At 35.7% G+C, this 25000-nt stretch overlaps 1 protein-coding gene across 1 annotated transcript; it reads left to right on the top strand.

The window, feature by feature from the left end:
- Nucleotides 1-5675: 5675 nt before the first annotated feature.
- Nucleotides 5676-18559, top strand: LOC128251571 (uncharacterized). The gene is made up of 3 exons (XM_052978376.2): nucleotides 5676-5828; nucleotides 11256-14698; nucleotides 18454-18559. Exons 2-3 carry the CDS (start codon nucleotides 12280-12282, stop codon nucleotides 18462-18464), a joined length of 2430 nt encoding a protein of 809 aa, XP_052834336.1. The 5' UTR covers nucleotides 5676-5828; nucleotides 11256-12279; the 3' UTR covers nucleotides 18465-18559.
- The last annotated feature ends 6441 nt before the right edge of the window (nucleotides 18560-25000 follow it).

The raw sequence follows: 25000 nt of genomic DNA, 5'->3' as shown, positions 1-25000 counted from the left end.
TGTATATATCTATCCAACTACCTTGTCTTATCTATAGATTCATATGCCTATATGTCGTTATATATATACATATATATATATATATATATATATATATATATATATATATAATCATAAATATATAGGGATTGACAGTAACCTGCTTCTCCAACATACTGAGAATTCAGAAATAGCAGTCAAAGAACTACTGATTTCAAAACTACAAATTATTACTCCAGATTGATAGCGATATTTTTGATACACACAGAACAAAAAACAGTAGAGAAGAGTTAAAAAACCACCTGCCTTTAGTTAATTTAGTACGATCGTTTCACAGTTAAGAGTAAAGAATACTCTATTCTGATCTTCATCTATATATATATATATATATATATATATATATATATATATATATATATATATATAAAGAGTGAAATGCTCTCCTTTGCCAGTGCGGTGGCGTGATTCGAAGGCTAAAAAGATGCAACGCGCATTGTGATCATCGATGTGCAACAACAACTGGGTGTCTGGTTGATCACCTAATCAAGTGATGTATGTATATACATATACATGCCATACGGAGTTCGATTGAAAATCTTTTGACAATGAGCTAGTTTGCTGAGATATATTAGTTCCCGCTCTTTGCATTCTGAGTTCGAATCATGTCCAGGTCTTAATTTGTTTTACATCATCGGAATTGGTGAAATACTGATCTCGCTTTCATATCACTTCGTTTCTCTGTGCCTGTAGAAGAAAACGACTGAAAGCAGATCTCATGACGATCGACTCCGCCATGTTTGAAAAGTCAACAAGCCGTAATTTAGAATTCATCGAGATTTGCGTGTCATTTAAAAGGTTTTATATGTAGGCACTTGTGCATGTGTGCGTGCACGTCTGTGCGTGCCACTCATTTTCATGGATATACGACTTTTACTATACGTTCAACACGACTAATTTTTGAGAGCTCTTTCAGGTTGTTTTACAGCCAGCTCTGGTATCCATCTATGTATGTATGTATGTATGTATGTATGTATGTATCTTATATATATATATATATATATATATATATATATGTTAATCTACCTATCCTACTATCTTGCAATAGATAGATAGATAGATAGATACATGGATGTATATATATAGATACATAGATAGTGAGAGAGAGAGAGCGCGGGAGGCAGATAGTGTACGTGAGAGACAGATAGGGAGAAAAAGAGAGAAAGAGATTGCCCACAATATTTACACCTGTGCATGTGTGTTAGTGTGTCCACGGGGGTATAACATTCTTGATTAAACGCCGAAGAAATCCGCACTTCAAAGTACACGATACATTTAAATGATGTTACACATGTATATAATTTCGATGGCAACCTTGGTAGCTAGTTATCACGGTTCCCATTTTACGACTTACTCTAACATTAGAGTTGAAAACAGTCGAATAACCCCATTTCATTGCATATATCGGTATGCTCAGAAATATCGCTACACCCAATTACATATGCTAAATAAAGTAGTTTAAAAGGGATAAATTAGTGCCTTCAGGTTGGCCATATTTATAATAAGTTATATGATTTATAAGCGAAAGAATGAATAAAGGTATTTTTTTGTTTTCATGTAAACTAAATTCATTCATTGGAATGCGGCCACATTGGTGCACCGTCTTCTAGGTATTTTTTTTCGATCAAATTGACTTCTAGATTTTATTTTTAAATCTGGTAGTTATTTTGGGGAGACAAAAGCAAACCGGGATCGGTTGTACAGCTGTTTCGTGGGGACAAACACTAACGCAAAGACACAAACACATAGATGTATGCACACGCACACGCACATACTAACCCATACACAAATATACACAAATATACATATATAGAAACCGATTATAGCAGCGACACAAAATAAGGTGGATGAGGATTTTTTTCCCAGCCAAGCTCTTCGATCTTCTGACGTTCGACCTTTGCAGTGAGGGGTCGCGCATTGTCCTGATGAAACATCACTCCTATACGATTCACTAAAGCGGGTCTTTTTTTCTTCAAAGCTTGGTGCAAAAGCTCTAATTGCTGACAGTAGATTTGAACATTGGTTGTTGCATTAGATGGTAACAATTCAAAGTGAATTACTCCTTTGCAAACCCACCAGATAGAGAGAAGAACCATTTTCCTATGAAGTTCCCTTCTCGGTTGTGGTTGAGTCTTTTCCCTTTTACCAAGCCACTGTTTACAACGTTTAACATTTCGATAGGAGATCCATTTTTTGTCACCAGTCAAGTCTATCCAAAAAGGGTGAAATGAGTTCGCGAGAATGGAGAGAAGAACAGATGTCAACTCGGGATTAGTGGTTGCTTTCGGACAATTCATGAGGCACCCATTTTCCAAGTTTAGGAACCTTTCCAAGTTGTTGAAGATAACGATGAACAGTTGTATGGTTTGAACTAAGCTTCATTGCCAATTCTTCAACTGATAATGCAGGATTTTCTTCAAGTAATGCCTCAAGTAGCTTATCATCAAACTCAACTGGACATCCTGTTCGATTTTCATCTTGAAGGCTTAAATCTCCACTTCTGAATTTTGCAAGCCATCTTCTGCAAGTTCTTTCATTCAAGCATTCTTTCCCATAAACTGAGAGTATGTTTCGAGTCGCTTCGGCTGCAGAGTTTCCTTTTTTGTACTCATAAAGCATTATGTGCCTCAAATGCTCTTTGGATACTGCCATGTTAGAAAGGGTTTTAATCAAAGCAATTTTAATTCTATTATACTGTAAAATAATATTTAGTCAGTTTAAATGTACACAAAGGCATAAAAATTAATTTTAAATTCCATTAGACATTCTAAAATACTATTAAATTCCATTCAATTAAAAAAAAAAGGTAAAACCGGACAGAACTTATGGGATGACCTGATATAGGCCTCAAGAAATCACCCCGCGGTTTCTATGTGAAATTCGGTCTCCCATTCACTGATTTTAACCTTGGCGATCACTCTTCCTTGAATATGTGTCGCTAGACTTTGGGTGCGTTTACTATGTACGTTTCTGTTTGTGTGTGAGTAGATAAACAGACAGATCGATTGATAGAGATATAGACAGCTAAGTAGATGCTTATCCCTATAACCGTATATCTGTATGTTCTTCCTTACCTGATGCTATATATGTTTTTCGGAGAAGAAACAGCTGAAAAACAGTTCAGACAAATTGTTCTGTAACAAAGAAAAGACAATGAAATGTAATAAATACTCCAAGAATGAAAAACTATGCGCGATTCTACGCCAAGTTTTTGTCTTATAATATTACTTACTATTCCGGTTTTCTCATAGAAAATCAACTGTTGACAGGAATGTCTTCATAAATCACTGAGGTGCCATTTACAAGTATGCAATTATGTATTTCAGCATGCGTATGTGTATGGATGTGTGAATGTGCGTAAAAGTATGTGTGTATGTGTGTGTGTCTGTCTGTGCATGTGCGCATATGTGCGTGTGTGTATATTAGTAAACTTATGCATACACAATCGTCTGTTGTATATATATATATATATATATATATATATATATATATATGTGTGTGTGTGTGTGTGTGTGTGTGTGTGTGTGTGTGCGTGTGAGTGTGTGTGTATTAGGTATGTATATGTATACGTATACACATTTTTGCATATTTTACGAGAACACACAAATACATGAGTATACATACATACATACATATATATATATGTATGTATGTATATAAATATATATAAACTTTGGAAGCGTCAAATGTGGTATTTAGTAGACACACACACACACACACACACACACACACGCATATATCCATCTATCTATATATATATATATATATATATGTATTAAAGATAACTTTAATATCTACTTACTTGCGTGGTACTTTTAGAAATCTTTTCAAATATATATATGTGCGTATATATATATATATATATATATATATATATATATATACATATATAGTGTGTATAGATAGATAATTGATACACACACACACACACACACACACACACACACACACATATATATATATATATACATACACACATATATATATCTATATATATGCAAAGAAAATCACGCATTTGAAGATGAATCGGTGTCTCGTAACTTTCTGTCATTCTTGTTTTTACATTTTAGGGGAGGAAACCGACCTATATATAAGACTGCGGTTGGTGGCTAGTAACATAAGGATAGATGTAGGAGTAATACAGTAATTATACATATATGAATTTGTATGTATGTGTGTATCTGCGTGTATATATATATATATATATATATGCATACACACACACACATATTATGTGAGTGTGTGTGTGCATGTGTGTGGCGTTGTGAGTGTTTATTGAGCGAAAAACACCTAAATTTACACGAGGCTCCAGCAGGAGATGGTGGAGAACCCTGCTGTACTCTTTCACCACAACTTTCTCTCACTCTTTCTTCCTGTTTCTGTTGTACCTGTATTTCAAAAGGGCCAGCCTTGTCACACTGTGTGTCACGCTGAATTTCCCTGAGAACTACGTTAAGGGTACACGTGTTTGTGGAGTGCAGCAGCCTCTAGCACGTTAATTTCACGAGCACGCTGTTACGTTGATCGGATCAACTGGAAACCCCTGTCGTCGAAACCGACGGAGTGCCAAAGAAGAAAGCATTTCTCGTAGACAGCGATAGATTCTTCAGCTGTCATCAACAAACTGGGGACTTTGGTGCAGAAAACACAGCAGCTGCCTCGAGTATGCCTACACAATCGTCTGTTGTATATGTATATATATATATATATATATATATATATATATATATATATATATATATATATATATGTGTGTGTGTGTGTGTGTGTGTGTGTGTGTATGTATTAGGTATGTATATGTATACGTATACATATTTTACGAGAGCACACAAATACATGAGTATACATATATGTATGTATGTATGTATATGTATATATATGTATATATGTATATATATGTATATATATATATATATGTATATATATATATATATATATATATATATATAACTTTAGAAGCGTCAAATGTGGTATTTAGTAGACACACACACACACACACGCAACGATCAAGCACTACAGGTTTCGTCAGCAGAGAACTATGAATGAGATTGTAGGCATGGTGCATCAAATTCCTGGGAGTATGTGATCCATAGTCTTTGTTAGGACATTGCTCTAGGAGAATAAAAACTTTCTTGTAAAACCTGCGATTCGATGACAACCGAGGACTTTGGCTAGTCCTTGTTTGTGGGGCATAGATCATCGTTGTTCAGAGAATGAGATTAATTGTCTGCAAGGTCTCTCCTCACTTTTAAAAGCATCATGGACTGGCATCGCTTTACGTACCAGCACCGTCATCCTATACTCAGAACGAGGAAGCGTCTATGATATATGCATTTTTCCTTTAGTATAACGGTGATAACAATGGCTATAAAATGTCGACCTCCTAAGCCTTCATCAGAGTGTCCGGTAAAGATTAGGCAGGGGAAAGATTCGAAGCCACTGCCAATACCATTATACTAAAAGTATAATCGATAGATATTTTTAAGTAATACGTTTAATATAAAATTGTTTTTATTTTATCTCACACACATAAACGCACATATATAGATATAGGTATAGATACACATAAACACAAACACACCTATAAATACAGACACACACGCGCGCACACACACACACACACACACGTGTGTGTGTGTTCGTGTTCGCGCGCGTGTGTGTATATAAAGATGAAAATATATTGTTCTTTCGTTCATTTGGTTGTTGTAGCTTGAAAGGCTAAGACCAAGCTGGAGTAAATCATTAACGATTATCATCATTGGCTTAACAGTTAAATTTGACGTCATAAAGAGGTTAGTGTTTATGTATGTACGTACGTACATACGTATGCATGTATTCATGTATGTATGTTTGTATGTATGTATGCATGTATGTATTTACGTATGTATGTACGTATGTATAGATATATATATGTGTGTGTTTGTGTGGATGTATACGCGTATGTATTAATGTACGTCTGAATGTTAATTCTAATTCTGTGTATATGCTTGTATGTGTGTATATATATGTATGAAACTGTAATGCATTTATGTATATTTTTAGACGGGTATATATGAATGTATGAATATGCGCATGTATGTATGTGAGTATATATATATATATATATATATATATATATATGTGTGTGTGTGTGTGTATGCTTGTGTATATGTAAGTATCGAGGTATTATGCATGCATGTATGTATATGCCTGTATGGTGTGTATAGAGTATATGCCAACCTATATGCTTTTTGTACCGGGTGTATGAACCTCCAAATTTGTGCCTTGTTACTCAATAAAACGCGGGGAGGGGAAAACACTCTACCGACTGCGGGGGATCCCTTATTTAGTAAAGTCTAGTAGGACTTCTAGTCGTAAACATAAAGATGATACAATTTCCAGATATTTGGCTGTTACATGTCTGTCTTTCAGTTGCCATAATCGCATGGCGTGTATGTCAACTTCTATATGTTTCCGTACCGGATGTACGAACCCCCAAATTCGTGTCTTGCTACTCGATAAAACTATCTCGTCTTTTAATTATCATGTCTTGATCATGGAGCACAATGCCGGAATCAGAAGGATCAAGATATTTCTACGGAAAGATACGGCAGACATCGCTCCTAAATTTTCTGTCCTGTTCTTTTATTATTATTATTATTATTACTACAATTGTCTGTTTGATTTGCATTTTATTTCATCTTCCGACTGGGTCTTAATCAGAGACCCTAGGCACGTATATATTGGATGTGAGTGGTCGATGCCAACACAATATTTTGAGTCTTGTACATTGTTGGTTTCCCTGGGTCCTGGTCTAACTTTATCATTATTATTATTATTATTATTATTATTGTTGTTGTTGTTGCTGTATTATTATTATTATTATTATTATTATTATTATTATTATTGTTGTTGCTGTTATTAAATTTTATAAAATATTTATTATTCCGCTTATGCAGAACGAATTAGACTGTTGGAAAACAAAAATTCTTAACATCGGGCCACAACAAGTAACCTTAGATGCCAAGAACCCTCCTAAGTATCCTAGCTATCCCTAATAACACTGTTTTCTGGAGCTGCGCAAAGCTAGGTTTTATGCCTATTTCCTCTATCCATCTGCTCAGATTTTTAGGGATGGTTTCTAATGAACCTAGAATCCGCACTTTCCATAGCATCGGTAACTCAATGGTCAGGTCCTGGTACTTTGTTAATTATTATCCTTTCATCCTTTCGAGGTCGATAAAATAAGTACCAGTTGAACACCAGACTCGATGTAATCGACTTATCCCCCCCTCCCCTCCAAAAAAAATTGCTGCCCTTAGACTTTATTTTCTTTTACTTGTTTCAGTCATTTGACTGTGGCCTTGTTGGAGCACCGCCTTTAGTCGAGCAAATCGACCCCAGGATTTATTCTTTCTAAGACTAGTACTTATCCTATCGGTCTCTTTTGCCGAACCGCTAAGTTACGGGGACGTAAACACACCAGCATCGGTTGTCAAGCGATGTGGGGGCAAACACAGACAAACATATACACACACATACATACATATATACATATATACGACGGGCTTCTTTCAACTTTCGTCTACCAAATCCACTCACAAGGCTTTGGTCGGCCCGAGGCTATAGTAGAAGACACTTGCCCAAGGTGCCACGCAGTGGGACTGAATCCGGAACCATGTGGCTCGTAAGCAAGCTACTTACTACACAGTCACTCCTACACCCTTGTGGAAAAATATGAAATCATTATTATTATTCCTCTGAGCTTCTTTTGCGATACTGGGTTTATTTATCACTTAGACTGTTGACCTGTTTCATATATCTACTCCTCATAAGGTTTGTGTGGCATATGCCAAGGGTTCAGCTCTATGAGAGTGGCATGACATCCACAGCAAAATCTTCTAGAGCTATATACATATGGCCCTCTATGTATTATTACCACTGGTAAAAGAAGACACACACAAACACACACACACACACACACACACACACACACACACACACACGGATAACTGAATGGTAACTGTACATATCTCAAATAACTAAACAAGTCAGAACCTCAGCGCCAGTTGTAGTTAGGTATAGCTCTCAGAACATGACGATGAATGGTTAACTATGCATAGAGTCAAAGTGATGTCTATGGGGCGTGTCATTAGAATCCAATGACGAACAGCTATCTCATGAATAACAACTATAATCTGAAGAACGTAATGTATGCATATGCAGACATTACGTAAATAGTATTTGTACACACATATGTATGTATATATATATATATATATATATATATGATTAATAATTAATTTTAAAAGGTACAGTTAATTCTATTATCATCCAATGTCACTAGTTTAAGAATGATAATAACAGAATTAACGATACCAGCGACTGCAGGCCAAAAAAATAGCATTCGTTGGTGGGAGTAAATTGATTTCATAGGCCCCAATGCTCAACTGAAACTTATTTCATAGAAGCTGAAAAGGATGAAAGGCAAAGACGACCCCAGCAGAATTTGAACTCAGATCGTAAAGACGGACGAAATGCCGCTAAGTGTTTTGTCAGGGGTGCTGACGATTCTGCCACCACATCTTAAATCTATGGAAGTATTAAATCCACAATTTTTTGTCGGACAAAATGCATATGACTCGTCCAGAACGGCATATACTCTGGGATTATTGACATCTCTTTGATCACTTTACTGTAAGTGACTGGACAATGCTTTTACGCCTTGAAATAAGATATCTATCTATCTATCTATCTATCTACCAATACAAACACACTTATACACACGGTCACACGCACACACACACACACACACGCACACACGCACACACACACACACACGCACACACACACACATAAGAATATATATACTCACACACACATATATAATTCATGTGTGTGTGTGTGTGTGTGTGTGTGTAAATATATATGTATTTTTGCTTATGCATGTATATGTTGCGGATTCTTGTTTGAAACCTCAACGCATGACAACTGCTTTTACTTTGTTTACGACCCCCCCCCCCCCGTAATATATAGAGAACTGGGCAAAAGAACTCGTTAAGATATGTACCACACTTAAATGTTTGCATTGGACTCGATATGAGAATACCGAATCACCCCGTTCGGAGCCTGCGAAACTTGAAGTCGCACGAACCGAATCAAACTGTTATAAACAATACATGAAACTTCTACTAAATATGTGAAGTGCCCTTTTCTTTCATTTGACCACCAACACTATAATATATATATATATATATATATATATATATATATATATATATAAACTCCGAATGACCCGTCCTTGCTTTTTCTTGTCTCTTCTTTATATCATCTAACTGTCATGATGTTTTGCGTTCTTGTCCCATTTTTTATATTCTTTTACACACACACACACACACATACATACATATATATATATATATATATATATATATATAACAGGAAATAACAACAGGTGTCTTTCGACTAAGGATGAATTAAATTAAGCTGGCGTGTGTGGAAATAAAGCCTTCACAGGCACAGGGAGTAATATAGATGTTGCTTGGACGACGGCCGAACCAAGAAAGAATGATCAGGCTTGGCCGAGCACCGGTCACGTGAGGAGAGTAGAGAGAGATGTAGAAGCAGAGGGACAGAAGAATTAAGGAGGGGGGGAAATGATAGGGACATAGTGAAGTGAGAAGAGGAGGGAAAGTTAGCAAGAAGAGAAGGCAAGGAAATGTGAGAGAGAGGGAACAAAAAAACGAAGAGTGGAATGCAAATAAAAACATTAACCATGTTTTACACCCTGACCTCAGATTTCGAATTTTAATTTATTTGCTAATTAAAGTTTGAAACATGAGGTCCGGCTGTGAAACATGGTAAATGTTTTTATTTTTCATTCCCTTCGAAATTGCTCTTAACTGTGATTTGGTCGTATTGACTGTTCTTTCTAGTAAGTTAGGCAACCTGTTAAGGCTCGCCTCTTTGTACTTAAATGTAAACTAATATTTATATGAAAAATATGTTTATTAACTTTGTATACACACTAGGCCACTGGTAGAAAAAATTTCTATAATTTTTCCTACCCTATATTAATTATATATATATATATATATATATATATATATATATATATATATATATTCGTAAGGAGATAAAAAAAAACAAAGCTGTGTAGATTTTAGAATATTTATAAATCGGTCTTACAGCTGTTTCCAGGTTATTTTTATATCGGAGACGGTGAGAGAAGATGGTTAAGCAATAGTTAATTTAGATAAGATACGAAATCTATTTTCATTCCACCACCTCACTCTCTATTTTGTGTCTTATCTAAATTAACTATTACTTAACCATTTTTTCACACCGTCTCCGATGAAAGGATATAATAAATATCCTGGAAACGGCTGTAAGTCTTGTTTATAAATGTTCTAAAATCTACACAGCCTTGATTTTTTTTAATCTCATTACGAAAAATATATATATATATATATATATATCTATATATATATATATATATATATATATATATATATATCTGTATATAATAATATAGATTTAGTCAAAAGATTAAAATGTACTTAAAATGTTTGAGGCACCAGAATCTGGTAGGGTAAAAAAATAAACAAAAACAAAATCAAGAGATTTGGTGAATAAAATTTGCTTTTCTTCAAATATATATATATATCATGTGTGTGTGTGTGTGTGTGTAGTTTACACACTCATTTTATTTTATTTTCTCTTCTCTCACTTCTCCGTTTATAATCTATGTGTGTATGTGTTTAGCTGTATGTTTGAGGTTGTCTGTGTGCATACGATGTGTTCGGTGTGTGCGCGTGTTGGTTTATACATTTACGTACCTTCATTTATATATATATATAACAATTTTATTCTGTAAACATTTTATCCTCAGTCACATGATCTGTTCTCATCATTGCATATTTATGACGTAATATTCCATTTTGATTTTTGCAGTAACTTTCATTATCAAGTGTAGAAATTAATAGAATATATATATATATATTTAGCAGTTGAAAATAGAGAATATTTTGGTACATAATATATGTATATATATATATATAATTTCATAAATGTATGTGTAGTTATAAGGAACAAAAGAGTTACGAAGTAATATGAGTGTTTAACTGAATTATATCCACTAAAGACTGTGGTAAAAAAGTATCAGTAGATAACAAAGAAAATCGTTTTAGTTTTGAATTGTTCGTTTATATGATCTGTTTTGCGTTGTTGTTTTCGCATAGAATCCTAAAATTTTGAGAGAAAGGAATAAGGAAAAGAAGTACCAAAAGGAAAAAAAAAAGTTCCGCCAAATAGCCTGGATTATACGCAAAGAGGAAGAAAAAATGACAGCATGTGATCGAAGAAATCCTCAATTATATTCTTAATTTTTCTTCCTTTTTCCGTTCCTACTTCATCGTCTTTAATTTGCAATACGAAACAGTTTCCGCTTCCTCCTACTTACAAACACACATACTCGCAGATATACACACTTATATATACGTGTACATTTGCACGCGTGCTTTTGTTCTTCTCGTTTAAATTTACCTTTAAGCAACCTCATCAAGCTTTATCCGTGAAAAATCTTTAACACAAAACAGTTTACCAACTTCTCTTATACGAATCAATCTTCAGACTGAAGGTGTTATACAAAATATTATATATATATATATATATATATGTATTTATATATATATATATAGCTTGTATATAAGCTATATATATATATATATGTATATACACACATATATATACACACATATATATATAGCTTATATACACATACATAAATAGAGGGAGAGAAAGAGGGTGAGGGTGACTAGACAAGTAATATTTATCACTCTCTCCTACTGTTTAAACCTTTATCTTTATCTCTCCTGTCGCTGTTTTTTGGAAGGTTTCTCTCTTTCTCTCCCCTTCTCCCTTTGTCTTTCTCCATAGCATATATGCACATATAAATATATTTATATACTAAAAGACGCACACATACATGCATATCTATATTTTTATGTACATATCGACATAGAAAAGCGTACGAAAATTGCTCGACATATTACAAAGTGTTATTGAAACTACTTTTTCAAGCACAGATGAACTGACATTTCTTTGAAAAGAATAATTAAATATATACACAAGCAATTACTGATATATTCTAGACATTTCCTATATACCTATATCGATCTATCTCTATAAATATATTGTATATATACATATATATACATATATACACGCGCATTTATATAAATCTGTCAATATCATCTTGTCAAGATGCCCCAGGACAGCGCAAAAGTGGCCCTACATTATACGGGCCAACCTCAGGTTGCTGTAGATGAGGACAAGCAGAAAGTTATATTAAAATATCCAACCAAAAAGGGTTATACCCCTCCCATCTCTCCGATTCAGATATCCGGAAGAGGAGAACATGTTTACGAGGATTCACGGGTTTGCGTCAGAACTCCCGAGAATATGACATTGTCAGTTTACGAGGAGCCCGACGGTGCAACCAGATGCTCGATTAGCCCGGAGGGTGCCAGAGGAGCTCAAGGTGAGATAAACATTTCCATTGCGGAGGAGAAGGAAAAGCCCCGTAAAGTAGAAACGACGAAGCTTATCATAGACCCTTGTTGTCACCACATACACGGTACCACCACTAAGTTACAGCTGAACACGAAGAAGGCCAATTTGTGCCAAAAGTGCGGAAGACCTAAAGCAGATACGTGTCCATTTTCGGAACAGACTGATGCTAAAGCTGTAGTAACCGACTTCATTTGTGAACATTGTCTTAGACATGGCCATATAGTAATAGACAGTGGAAAGACGAGCCGTTCACGTACGCCAGAGTCAAAGTCAAGCCGTTCTCAAACGCCAGAATCTAGATCAGGCCGTGGGCGCACCCCAGAACGAAGGACAGGACGCGCGCGTACTCCAGAATCAAGAAAAGGCCGCACTCATACGCCAGAATCAAGATCGAGCCGTGCGCGTACCCCAGAAGGAAGATCAGAGCGCAAGCGTACGCCAGACGCAGAGATAAGACGTCCACATACACCAGAAACGAAGTTGGTCAAGAGGAAATGTTGTTGTGGAAAAGTAATATATGAACACGTACCGATTACTACTAAAGAAATTACTAAAGATGTGGAATCGCAGGTCGAGGAATCGGACTTCTTGTGTCAAGCGTGTGAAGAGGCCCTTCGATGCCACCGTCGCATTGATGAAGTGGAAATAGAAGATGAGCCGGAAGTTCCTCCTGCACCTGATAAGTTTGAAGAACATCCCTGCCACCACCCTAAACACCATGTGCATTGCATTTATAGTCCTCCTCCTCCACCACAACCTGAAAAGATTATTGAACACCCCTGCCATCACTGTGCTTACACAGTTAAATGCCATTCTGATCCGACTAGATGGCCAAATCAAGAAGAGATAGAGGCAGCACAGCCATTATGCAGTGCAACAAAATGTAAGTACAAAGCAATGAAAGAGAGGAAAGAACAATCTTCAAAATTCGACCCCTTCACTTCGCTTCTCTATGAAGAGATTCATTTTGCCGAAACTGTATTCAGACGATGCAAAAGGTGCAGTAATATATTCTCTTTTAGACCGACCAACAAAATGAGATGTGAATTGGAAATGCCGACATTGTGCGATGAATGCTGTGGGAAACCTCCACCACCTGTACACTGCCACCATGTGCCGCATTATCACCCCGTTGTCCATCATCATCATCATGATCCTCAGCAAGAGCCTCCACCACCTGAGCACCACCACCATCATGATCATGATCATCACCATCATGATCATGATCATCACCATCATGATGATCATCACCATCATGATCATCACCATCATCATGATGATCATGAGCATCACCACCATCATGATCTTCATGATCCCCACCATCATGACCACCACCACCACCATCATGAAGTTATCAAGCCATGCGGATGCAAAAAACCAGTCGTCTGCGAACACTGTCGAGGTACAAATCAAGCCGATACAAATCTGTCAGCTGCGCAAGATTTCGCTAAAATTACTGATTCGGTTGGAAGGAAAACTTATACTTTTGAAACCCCATTAGGAGGAGACAAGAAAAACGCACCGACTGTTGTAGGAAATGTTTGTGTTGACCTAGCACTCTGTTGGGATCCTACTTGCAAACATAAAGGGAAGCAGAATAAAGAATTATTTGGAGGTAGCATAGCCCAAGGTACACCTTTCCCTCTTGATTTTGATTTAAACGTTGATGTTCCACCACTTCCTTTCGCCAAAATTGACCAAGTATTTGATGACGATTCTGTTTGTGAAACATGTGTGTATAGCGAAAGTACGGACACGGCCAATTTCAAGGATCGTGACGAAAAATTGGAACCGTACAGACATTTATATAGCTATCCCCAATCAAATGCCGACGAACCGCAATCAAATGCCGAAGAAGACAGCGTGATAATAAGAGAAACAGAAGATGCCACAACCGAGACAAAGGACACACGATTGGTAGATACTTCAACGTCACCTGACTACATGGAGGATGAAGAAGAAGAGCCAATCATAGTAGAAATTCCAACTGACGAGAAATCTCTACAGGTTGATATTGAGGAGGAAGAAAGGAAAGCCAAAGAATTGATAGACAATGCAAAACCCAAAAAATCTCCCTTAAAAAAAATGCTATGCTGTGGATCAAAACGAGGTAAGTGCCACCGTTAAATATGTTATCTCTCTTTTTTACTCTTTTATACTTGTTTCAGTCATTTGACTGCGGCCATGCTGGAGCACCACCTTTAGTCGAATCGAATCTACCCCCCCCCCAGGACTTATTCTTTGTAAGCCTAGTACTTATTCTATCGGTCTCTCTTTGCCGAACCGCTAAGTTACGGGGACGTAAACACACCAGCATCGGTTGCCAAGCGATGATGGGCGGACAAACACAGACACACAAACACAAACACACACACACAAACACATATATGTATGTATGTATGTATATATATATATATATATATATATGTATATATATATATATATATATATACGCACACACACACACACACACATATGTATATATATATATTTTAAATATTGTAATACAATAGTATCATACACACACACACACATTATATATATATATATATATATATATATATATATATATATTAAATATCATTGTAGTACAATAGTATCATTTTCTACCCAAATAAAGCACCGTGAAGGTAGAATTATAAATAAGAAATAGTGGTACAACAAGGCATCAAACTTTGCTGAAAATCGTCCTACAGTTGTCGACTGTTATTTCTAGCAAACACTGATGCCTTGTTTTACCACTATTTCTTATACATCCATATATATATATTTGTGTGTGTGTGTGTGTGTGTGTGTGTGTGTGTGTGTGTGTGTGTGTGTGTGTGTGTGTGTGTGTGTGTGTGTATATATATATATGCATGTATATATACATACAAACACATACACACACACACACACACACATATATATGTACCGTTTCATATTATACATAAATATACATACATATATACATACATAAATTGAGCAGTAACTACAACAAGCATTGCTTAGGCATAAGCAAACGACGGTTTACTCAGAATACGTTTGAATTTAGAAATTATAATATATGACAAACATATTTTAAATAAATTGAAGTTCGCTTATGCCTCAACCTTGTTTTGCGGACAGCAAAATGCAGTGAATGTTGTTGACTGTTTTCTTTTCATTTAGAGCTACGGTTTTAAATCTTCACAGAGTTACCTTTCCTTGGTATTTCCCATTCAGGAAGGCTAAAGAGCCAGTAACACTGCGTGTAGGAAACCCGTAGTGGGCAAAACTGGGCAGTTATGGTGTTTTTTGATCTATTAACATGAGAGAGAATTTCTCTGCTAAAGCAGCAGTGAATTTGCCTTTAGAAGTTCAATATATCCTGCAGTTTGTCCTTTCGTGATCCTGAAATTCGTCCTTTCGTGGGGTGGGGGAACGATAGAAGAGGTATAAATTGAGCACCGGAGTCGATTTAATCAACTAGGTCACCACCCAAAAACATTTTACCTATTGTGACTATAATAGAAAGGTTAGGCCACACGCGTACACCCGAACGAAGGACACGACGCGCGCGAACTCCGGAATGAAGAAAAGGTCGCTCACGTACGCGCGCGCACACGTGTGTGAGTGTGTGTGTGCATGTGTATTGGCGCATACGTGGCAAGTGTGGTAAGAAGCTTGCTTTCTAGCCATATGATTGCAGGTTCAGTCCCACTGCGTGCCACCTTGAGCGAGTGTCTTCTATTATAACCTCGGACCTTGTGAGTTGATTTGGTACACGAAAACTGAATGAAACTCATCGTATATATATATGTGTGTGTGTGTGTGTGTGTGTGTGTGTGTGTGTGTGTGTGTGTGTGTGTGTGTGTGTGTGCATGTGTGTGTGTCAGCAACCTAGTCTTCGGTAAATAAAAACCAATCGAATTAGTATCAGGCTTAACATAAGTACGTACTAGTGTCGATTTATTTGGTTAAAGGATATATATATATGTATATATATATATATATATATATGCATATTCTAATATTCTAACCTAAAATAATACGCCATAATATTGTACTTGAGAAAAGAAACCGATATCATGTAGAACTATTTAGTTTCTATTCCTTGCATGCAATGCAACTCTGTAGCGTTTTCCACATGGACACGTCATTCTTGTTGAATGCTGTCTTTGTTGTAGAGATCCAGGCGACCCAGTCGTCAAATGAACGAAGGTATTCCACCCATGACAAGGCCATCTGACTATTGTTACGTGGAACTTCGTTGTATTCTGTCCGTATATGGAAGGTGAATATATTGTTTGAAGAATTTCCGCTGCTATTTGTCATATGCCAGACAAATATTAACGCGTTCTTTTCGTTGACACACGATTGCTCTGAATTACGTTGAGGAAAGCTTCTCTTCATTGGAAATAAGTTGTAGACAGTGAGATTTCTGTGCAGTATTGACTGTGTCAACTGCATCGGCACTTGGAGTTTTCTAATCAAAGGATCCCTCACAAATGTTAAGCTCCCATTAAAGAGAAGCTAGAGCAGATGCCGCACATTGCCCTCCTGTCTGAAATCGCAAATACTCAACGTCTGCAGAAGCTAATCCTCACAGGGTAACTGCCCAACCTTGTTATATGAAACATCTCATTAAGTGACACTCTGCACAGGTTAAGTAATGGTAGAGGTAGAAGCTGTCACGGATAGCTTCGTAGCATTTTTCTTGAGTGATGAAGCAGCAAGTCAGCCAATCGAACGAGATGTGATATACGTAAAATATTGTGACATGCAACGGTGCATTTTCAAAAGAATCATTAATTCTGAATGGAGTAGCCCACTCAAATATTTTGGACATTTTCTCGTTGATTAATGGGTGACTGGTAATAAAGTCACAGGAAAAGAGTCATAGTAATAAAGTCACAATTTTGGCTAGGAAAAATGTCACAGGTAAAAAAGTCACAATTTTGGCTAGAAAAATGTCACAAGTAAAAAAGTCACAATTAATTTGAGGGATCAGGACAAACTCCTGTGACTTTATTACCGTCACATTTCTACTGTGACTTTTTTTACCTGTGACATTTTTATACTTGGATTCGGTTAATAACAAGAGCAACACCCTCACAGGCTATACTGCCTATATGAACATATCAAGAGATAACAAAGTATTCTGAAAATGACAAAATCCTGCAATGACAGTAACATACAATGTAAATGTGGGCTGAAAAGAAAAAAATTCTTTCTACTATAGGCAAAATGCTTGAAATATTAAGGGTGGGGGGGTGTCTAGTCGATTACATCTACACCAGTGCTCAACCAGTGTTCAACCAATCTTATTGACCTCGAAAGGGTACAAGGCAAATTCGATCCCGCTGGAAGTTGAACGTAGAAGCTAAAGCCTCAAGAAATGCCGCTTATTGTGTGCGGCGGTCTAACGATTTTGCTAGCACATCGTTCCTAATCATGGAAACATTGTTGGATTATTAGAAGCACACGCTTGTCAGCCCTCAGATATATTGCAACAAGGGGTTTCAGTCAACAAGGGGTTTCAGTTATAGACACTCGATTAATGTGGACTGGGTTTCAAAAGGAGAAAAGTTGCCCCAGATTTTGTATATTTTTCGTAGATACTCGCACACGCACGCCCCCCCCCCCCAGACAACACACGTATATGTATATATATACAAATACAATACACGCACACACACACACAAACATGTGTGTGTATGGATATATCATTGTCTCAGCTGCCGTAGGCGACAGATGAGAATTCTGCAATTTCATGCTAAACAACCTGCACATATGTCTGTATTAAACTTCAGAACTTATTGCTGTTACTGTCATTCTTGTCAACTTATATTTTTTTAAACCCTTTTGCAACGATATATTTTTCTATTCTTTCTTTAATTTTAGGAGGCAAATAACTGATACATACATTACAAATGATAAACTAAAAACAAGAGGAAGATAAAAAAAAAAGGAAGCAAACATTTCATTTTAATAAACATTTAGCCAAGTTGTTCGTGTTTATGTTGTAATTTCTTACTGATTTATATTGCCATCAATTGAATATCTTTTACTTGTGTCAGTCATTGGACTGCAGCCATGCTGGGAACATTGCCGTGAAGGATTTAAGTCGAACAAAGCCGGTTACTTATTCTATCGTATTTCTTTTTGCCGAATCTCTAAGTTATGGAGATGTAAACAAACCAAAACCGGTTGTCATGTGGTGGTGTGGGACAAATACAAACAAAGAGAAACGTACAAGGGACCAAAAAATCTTTGTGGATCACCTCTGTTCTCAGGCACCTGACCACTGCAATCAGCCAAATTAATAGCGGAGCTTGAAGTGGCCCAACGTTACTACACCTAAAAGATTATAGCAGTGTAACACTTTTTCAATCATTGGACTGCAGCCATGCTCGGACAACTGCCTTCAAGGTCTTTTATCGAACAAATCGCCCTCATAAGGCCTGTTAGGTATCCTATCAATCTCTTTTTAACGAACCTCCAGTTTCCAGGGACGTAAACAAACCAAAACCGGTTGTCAAGTGGTGGTGGCGGAGACATATATATAAGCTCACTCCCCAGCTACCTCATTCCAGATTTAGTCTCACTGCATGTCACCTCGGGCGAGTGTCTTCTCGGACCCAGCAAGTCCTCGTAAGTGGATTTGGTTGATGGAAACTGAAAGAAGGCCGTCGTATAAGAAGGTGTAGTTAAAATGTAGCCGACCTTGATTTTTTGCACAAAGTAATAATGCGTGAGCAAAATCTGCATGAACATGTGCAAACAGTTTCGTATCTGCAGGTTGCTCCATTTGGTCGCAGCGACGCGTTGAGAACAGACGTGAAGACATATACTTGTATATGTGTGTGTGTATATATATATATATATATATATATATATATATACGTTTTTGCCAACGGTGTGTGGCGTCCTATACAGGACAGTGCTACTGACATTTATAGCCCCAGGAAACATCTCTTCCAGCTGGCTAACGACACACATTTTGTGTCCGGTTAGTATTTGCGAGGAGAGGTCATCGCTCCTATCACTGGCCTTACGTAATGCACACGGAGCTAAGTTTCTGGGTAACGACCCAGAAACTCGAGTTCGTGTGTATCACGTAAGTCTAGAGATGACCCCAGTAGCACTGTCCTGTATAGCACGCCACACATGGTTGGCAATTACATATATATATATATGTGTGTGTGTGTATGCATGTGCATGTGTGTGTGTGTGTGTGTGTGTGTGTGTGTGTGTGTGTGTGTGTGTGTGTGTGTGTGTGTGTGTGTGTGGAGGCGCAATGGCTCGCGGTTAAGGTAGCGGACTCTCAGTCGTAGAATGGCAGGTTTCGATTCCCAGACCGAGCGTTCTAATTTTTTATTGAGCGAAAACACCTAAAGGTCAACGGGGCTCCGGCAGGGGGTGGTGGCCTGTGGAGTGCTCAGCCACTGGCAGGTTAATTTCACGAGCAGGCTGTTCCGTTGATCGAATCAACTGGAGCCCTCGTCGTCGTAACCGACGGAGTGCTACAGTATATATATATATATATATATATATATATATATAGATTGGTAGATAGATAGACAAATGTATGTATATATATATATATATATATATATATATATATACACACACACACGCACAGGTACACAAACAGATAGCAAACAGCGGTGCCCCATCCTGATCGCAGCTTTCGAACTGAAACTAGTAAGAGTTATATGTAAATACATATATACATACAAACATGCACACACACACACACACACACACATATATATATGTATAATATATATGCACACACATACATATATGTATATAAATTTATGTATGGATGAACGTATGTATGTACCGCTTTGGACTTGTAGTTTAATTCTGTCGACATTTTCAGTGAAAACAAATTGTACATGTGTATGTAAACGCTGTGACTGTGTCCGAATATTTTGTATCACTTCAAAGCTTCATCCAATCTTGTAAATTGTCAATTCCAGCAGGTGTTGCTTACCTTGTTAAGATCAAAGACTTTCAAGTGGACATTGTTTTTAAAACAAAAGTCACATTGTTCCACGCATCAAATCGTGGACTTGTAACCTTGTCAAAACTTAGTTTTCTGATATGACAGCTCATTTTCTGCATGTATGTTATGTTCGGTTCATATCTACAATCCAGCGCCCTCCCCGGCCCTTCACTACGAACCTACATACTTGCTTACCACCAACCTACATACCTACTTAACTTATCTACCAACCTACTTATCTATATACCACCATCCTACGTACCTACCTACCTTATCTACCGACCAGCCTATCTTTCTAGAATCTATTTACCTGCTTTCTCTATCAATTTGTTCTCTGTACACGATTTAACTTACCGTCCAATCAAAATACCCTTTCTATACCTTTCTCCAAAACTCAGTTTTCATCTATCTATCTATCTATCTATCTATATGTATGCCTCTCTCTCTCTCCATCTATCAATCTATCTGTCTGTATGTCCGTTGGCGGAATTTGAACTCAGCGCGTAAAGACAGACAAAATACCGCTAAGCATTTCGCCCGGCGTGCTAACGTTTCGGCCAGCTCGCCGCCTTGGCGTAGCAATAGTAATAGCAACAGGGTAGACTGTGTGCGAATGAATACACGCATACACATATATACATTCACAACATACATACAAACACACATACATACATACAAACACACACACATACATAGAAACGCGCATATTTATACACACAGACGTACTCCACATACACACAAGTATATGCATGCATACATAATTCTATTCGTACGTACCGACCTATATGCATACTACCTATATATGCACATACATACATGCATACATACACACATACATACTTACATATGTACAAACATACATGCATACGTACTTACATATGCACAAACATACATGCATACATACATACATACATATGTAGAAACATAATGCATACATACACACACATACATACATGCATACAATACATACATAAGTACATACATACATACATACATACATGCATATGTACATACATACATAAACACACATACATACATACATGCATGCATACACACATACATACATACATGCATACACACACATACATACATACATACATACATAATACATACACACACACATACATACATGGATAAGTACCTACATGCATAAATACACACATATATACATACACACGCGCACATACATACATACATACATACATACACATACATATGTAGAAACATAATGCATACATACACACACATACATACATGCATACAATACATACATAAGTACATACATACATACATACATACATGCATATGTACATACATACATAAACACACATACATACATACATACATACATGCATACACACACACACATACATACATACATGCATACACACACACACATACATACATACATACACACACACACACAGATACATACATGCATAAGTACATACATGCATACATGCATAAATACACACATATATACATACACACACGCGCACATACAAACATACATTCACATACATACATACATACACATACATACATGCATAAGTACATACATACATACATACATGCATGCATACGTACATACATACATACATACACACATACATACATACATACATAGAGAACGAATAACGCGATAAGGGCAGAATAGAGTGTAAACGATAATGTTCTAAAAAACAAAGAAACGTAAAGCGCTGAAAACAAAACCATGAAACAACAACAACAAACAGGGCAGAATCAATTTCTACATATGTTCCAACAACTAATGATGCAATTGAAGGTGTTGTTCCCGTTGCTATGACTTCAACAGAGCAACATCTGGGATACTGGTTCGCTTCACGGTGTATTTGCATTGGATCTCATAAATCTTAATCATTAACAGCTTAACAGCAGACGTAGACACATGAAAACATGCAGCGCGTTCTAGGTCTGCCATGTTATATTTTTGTATTATAATAATGCGATATACATATATGAGTGTGTGTGCGTGTGTGTGTATGTATGTGTCTATATATATATATATATATATATATATATATATATATATATATATATATATATACATATATGTATGTATACATCCATATGCGGTCGTCAATATATATCTTACAGAAAATATTATTCAAATATGTATACACACACAACACACACACACACACACACACACACACACACACACACACACAGATATGTATGTATAGATATACTTCACCCCCCCCCCCCTCTATGGCTTCCTTTGTGTGTTAATTACTTTAAACGATTTTAATAAACAAAGCGTCACGTAGTAGCTTGTGTGTGTATGTGCGTGTATGTGTATGTGCGTGCCTGTGTCTGTGTGTGTTTGTGCCCGCGTTTGGTTGTATGTGTGTGTGTGTGCCCGCGTTTGGTTGTAAGTGTGTGTGTTTCTGTATGTGGTGTATATACAGAAATACATGTATATATTTCACATATACACACACACATATGTGTTTGTATGCATGTATATATATGTATGGAAAGTATACATCCATATGTGTGTGTATGAATACAGAATGGACTCCAAAAGAGAAAAGAGAGGAGCAGGTATGTCTATCTATCTATCTATCTATCTATCTAACAACTAATGATGCAATTTATATATATATATATATATATATATATATATATATATATATATATATATGTATGTATGTATGTATGTATATATACATATATATTTAGCTGTCTCCAACACATATATTTAGGGGTAAGCCTTAAAGAATTTACATGAAAAAATATGAAAAGCAAATGATTCTTGAAGCAGAATCCAAATATATTCTGGTATTGTAACGACCACAAGTCTTCTATTTTTGAGAATAGCAATACTTGATATGAAATGTTAAGGAATTTAGCTGTTGGTCGCCATGTTTGTCAAAATACAGTTGGTCAGTGCTCATGACTATTTTGCAGGACAAGCAAGAAATGATAGGAAGATTTATGTATCTCCCTATCTATCTGTCTCTCTGCTTCTCTGTCTCCCTGTCTGTCTGCCTGTCTTCCATCTGTCTATCTATCTATATTAATGTCTATGTATGTGTTTGTGCATATATATATATATATATATATATATATATAATTTGGGTAATATATCTACTCATATCTTTATATGTTTATATATACATATACATATATACGCACTTTTACATCTTTATACATATCTACATACATATAGCATATATACGCACACACACGCATACACATGCACATTCATGCAAGTATGTATATATGCTTGAATATGTGCACACATAATTTATGTATTGAAATCATCGTCTCTCGTTTATTTCACCAAGCTTATACACAAACATAACACCTATAGATGTCTAAATAATAATAATAATAATAACAACAATAATGATGATAATAATAATAATGATATTAATAATAATAATAATAATAATAATAATAATAATAATATCAATAGTAATGATAGTAATGATAATAATAATATCAATAGTAAGGATAATAATAATAATATCAATAGTAATAATAATATCAATAGTAAGGATAATAATAATAATATCAATAGTAATAATAATAATAATAATAATAATGATGATGATAATAATAGCATAAATAATAGTAACAATATAAATAGTAATAAGGACAACAAAATGTACACTCATGCAAAAACAATATCAAAAATTATACACACATCACAAACATACACCAAACATAATGAAATCAGAAATTTTACATCCTATTTGAATTTGCATTGCTACACATTTTTATAACAGGCAAGACTATGAAATAATACTGTGCTACGCAATTTAATACATCATCTGTCTTCTAGACCGGAATTTTATCGGATATTTTACAATGAACGGTTTCATATCATATTCAGTTAACTAGTAATATCATATGAATCGAAACATACACTCACAAATATGTATGTGTGTGTGTGTGTGTGTGTGTGTGTATGCTTGTGTGTGTGCGTGTGCGTTTATATATATATATATACATATATATATATATATATATTACATACACAAATCCATCTATGTATGTATATTCATGTATATATATATATATATATATATATATATATATATATATATATATATATATATATATATATATATATATATATATATTACATACACAAATCCATCTATATATGTATATTCATGTATATATAAATATGTACATATATATATATATATATATATATATATATATATATATATATATATAATAAAATAATAATAATAATAATGATAATAAATAGCATAAATAATAGTAACATTATAAATAGTAATAAGGACAACAAAATATATATGTATATATATATATACACACATACACACACACGCATATATATATATATATATATATATATATATATATATATATATATATGTGCGTTTGGGTATGCAAACATATGCTAATATATACAGATGTACCAATATTACACTG

Source organism: Octopus bimaculoides, chromosome 26 (assembly GCF_046866305.1).
Source record: "Octopus bimaculoides isolate indiv1 chromosome 26, ASM4686630v1, whole genome shotgun sequence".
In the NCBI taxonomy this organism is placed as follows: domain Eukaryota; kingdom Metazoa; phylum Mollusca; class Cephalopoda; order Octopoda; family Octopodidae; genus Octopus; species Octopus bimaculoides.
This window is presented reverse-complemented; position numbering and strand designations above follow the sequence as displayed.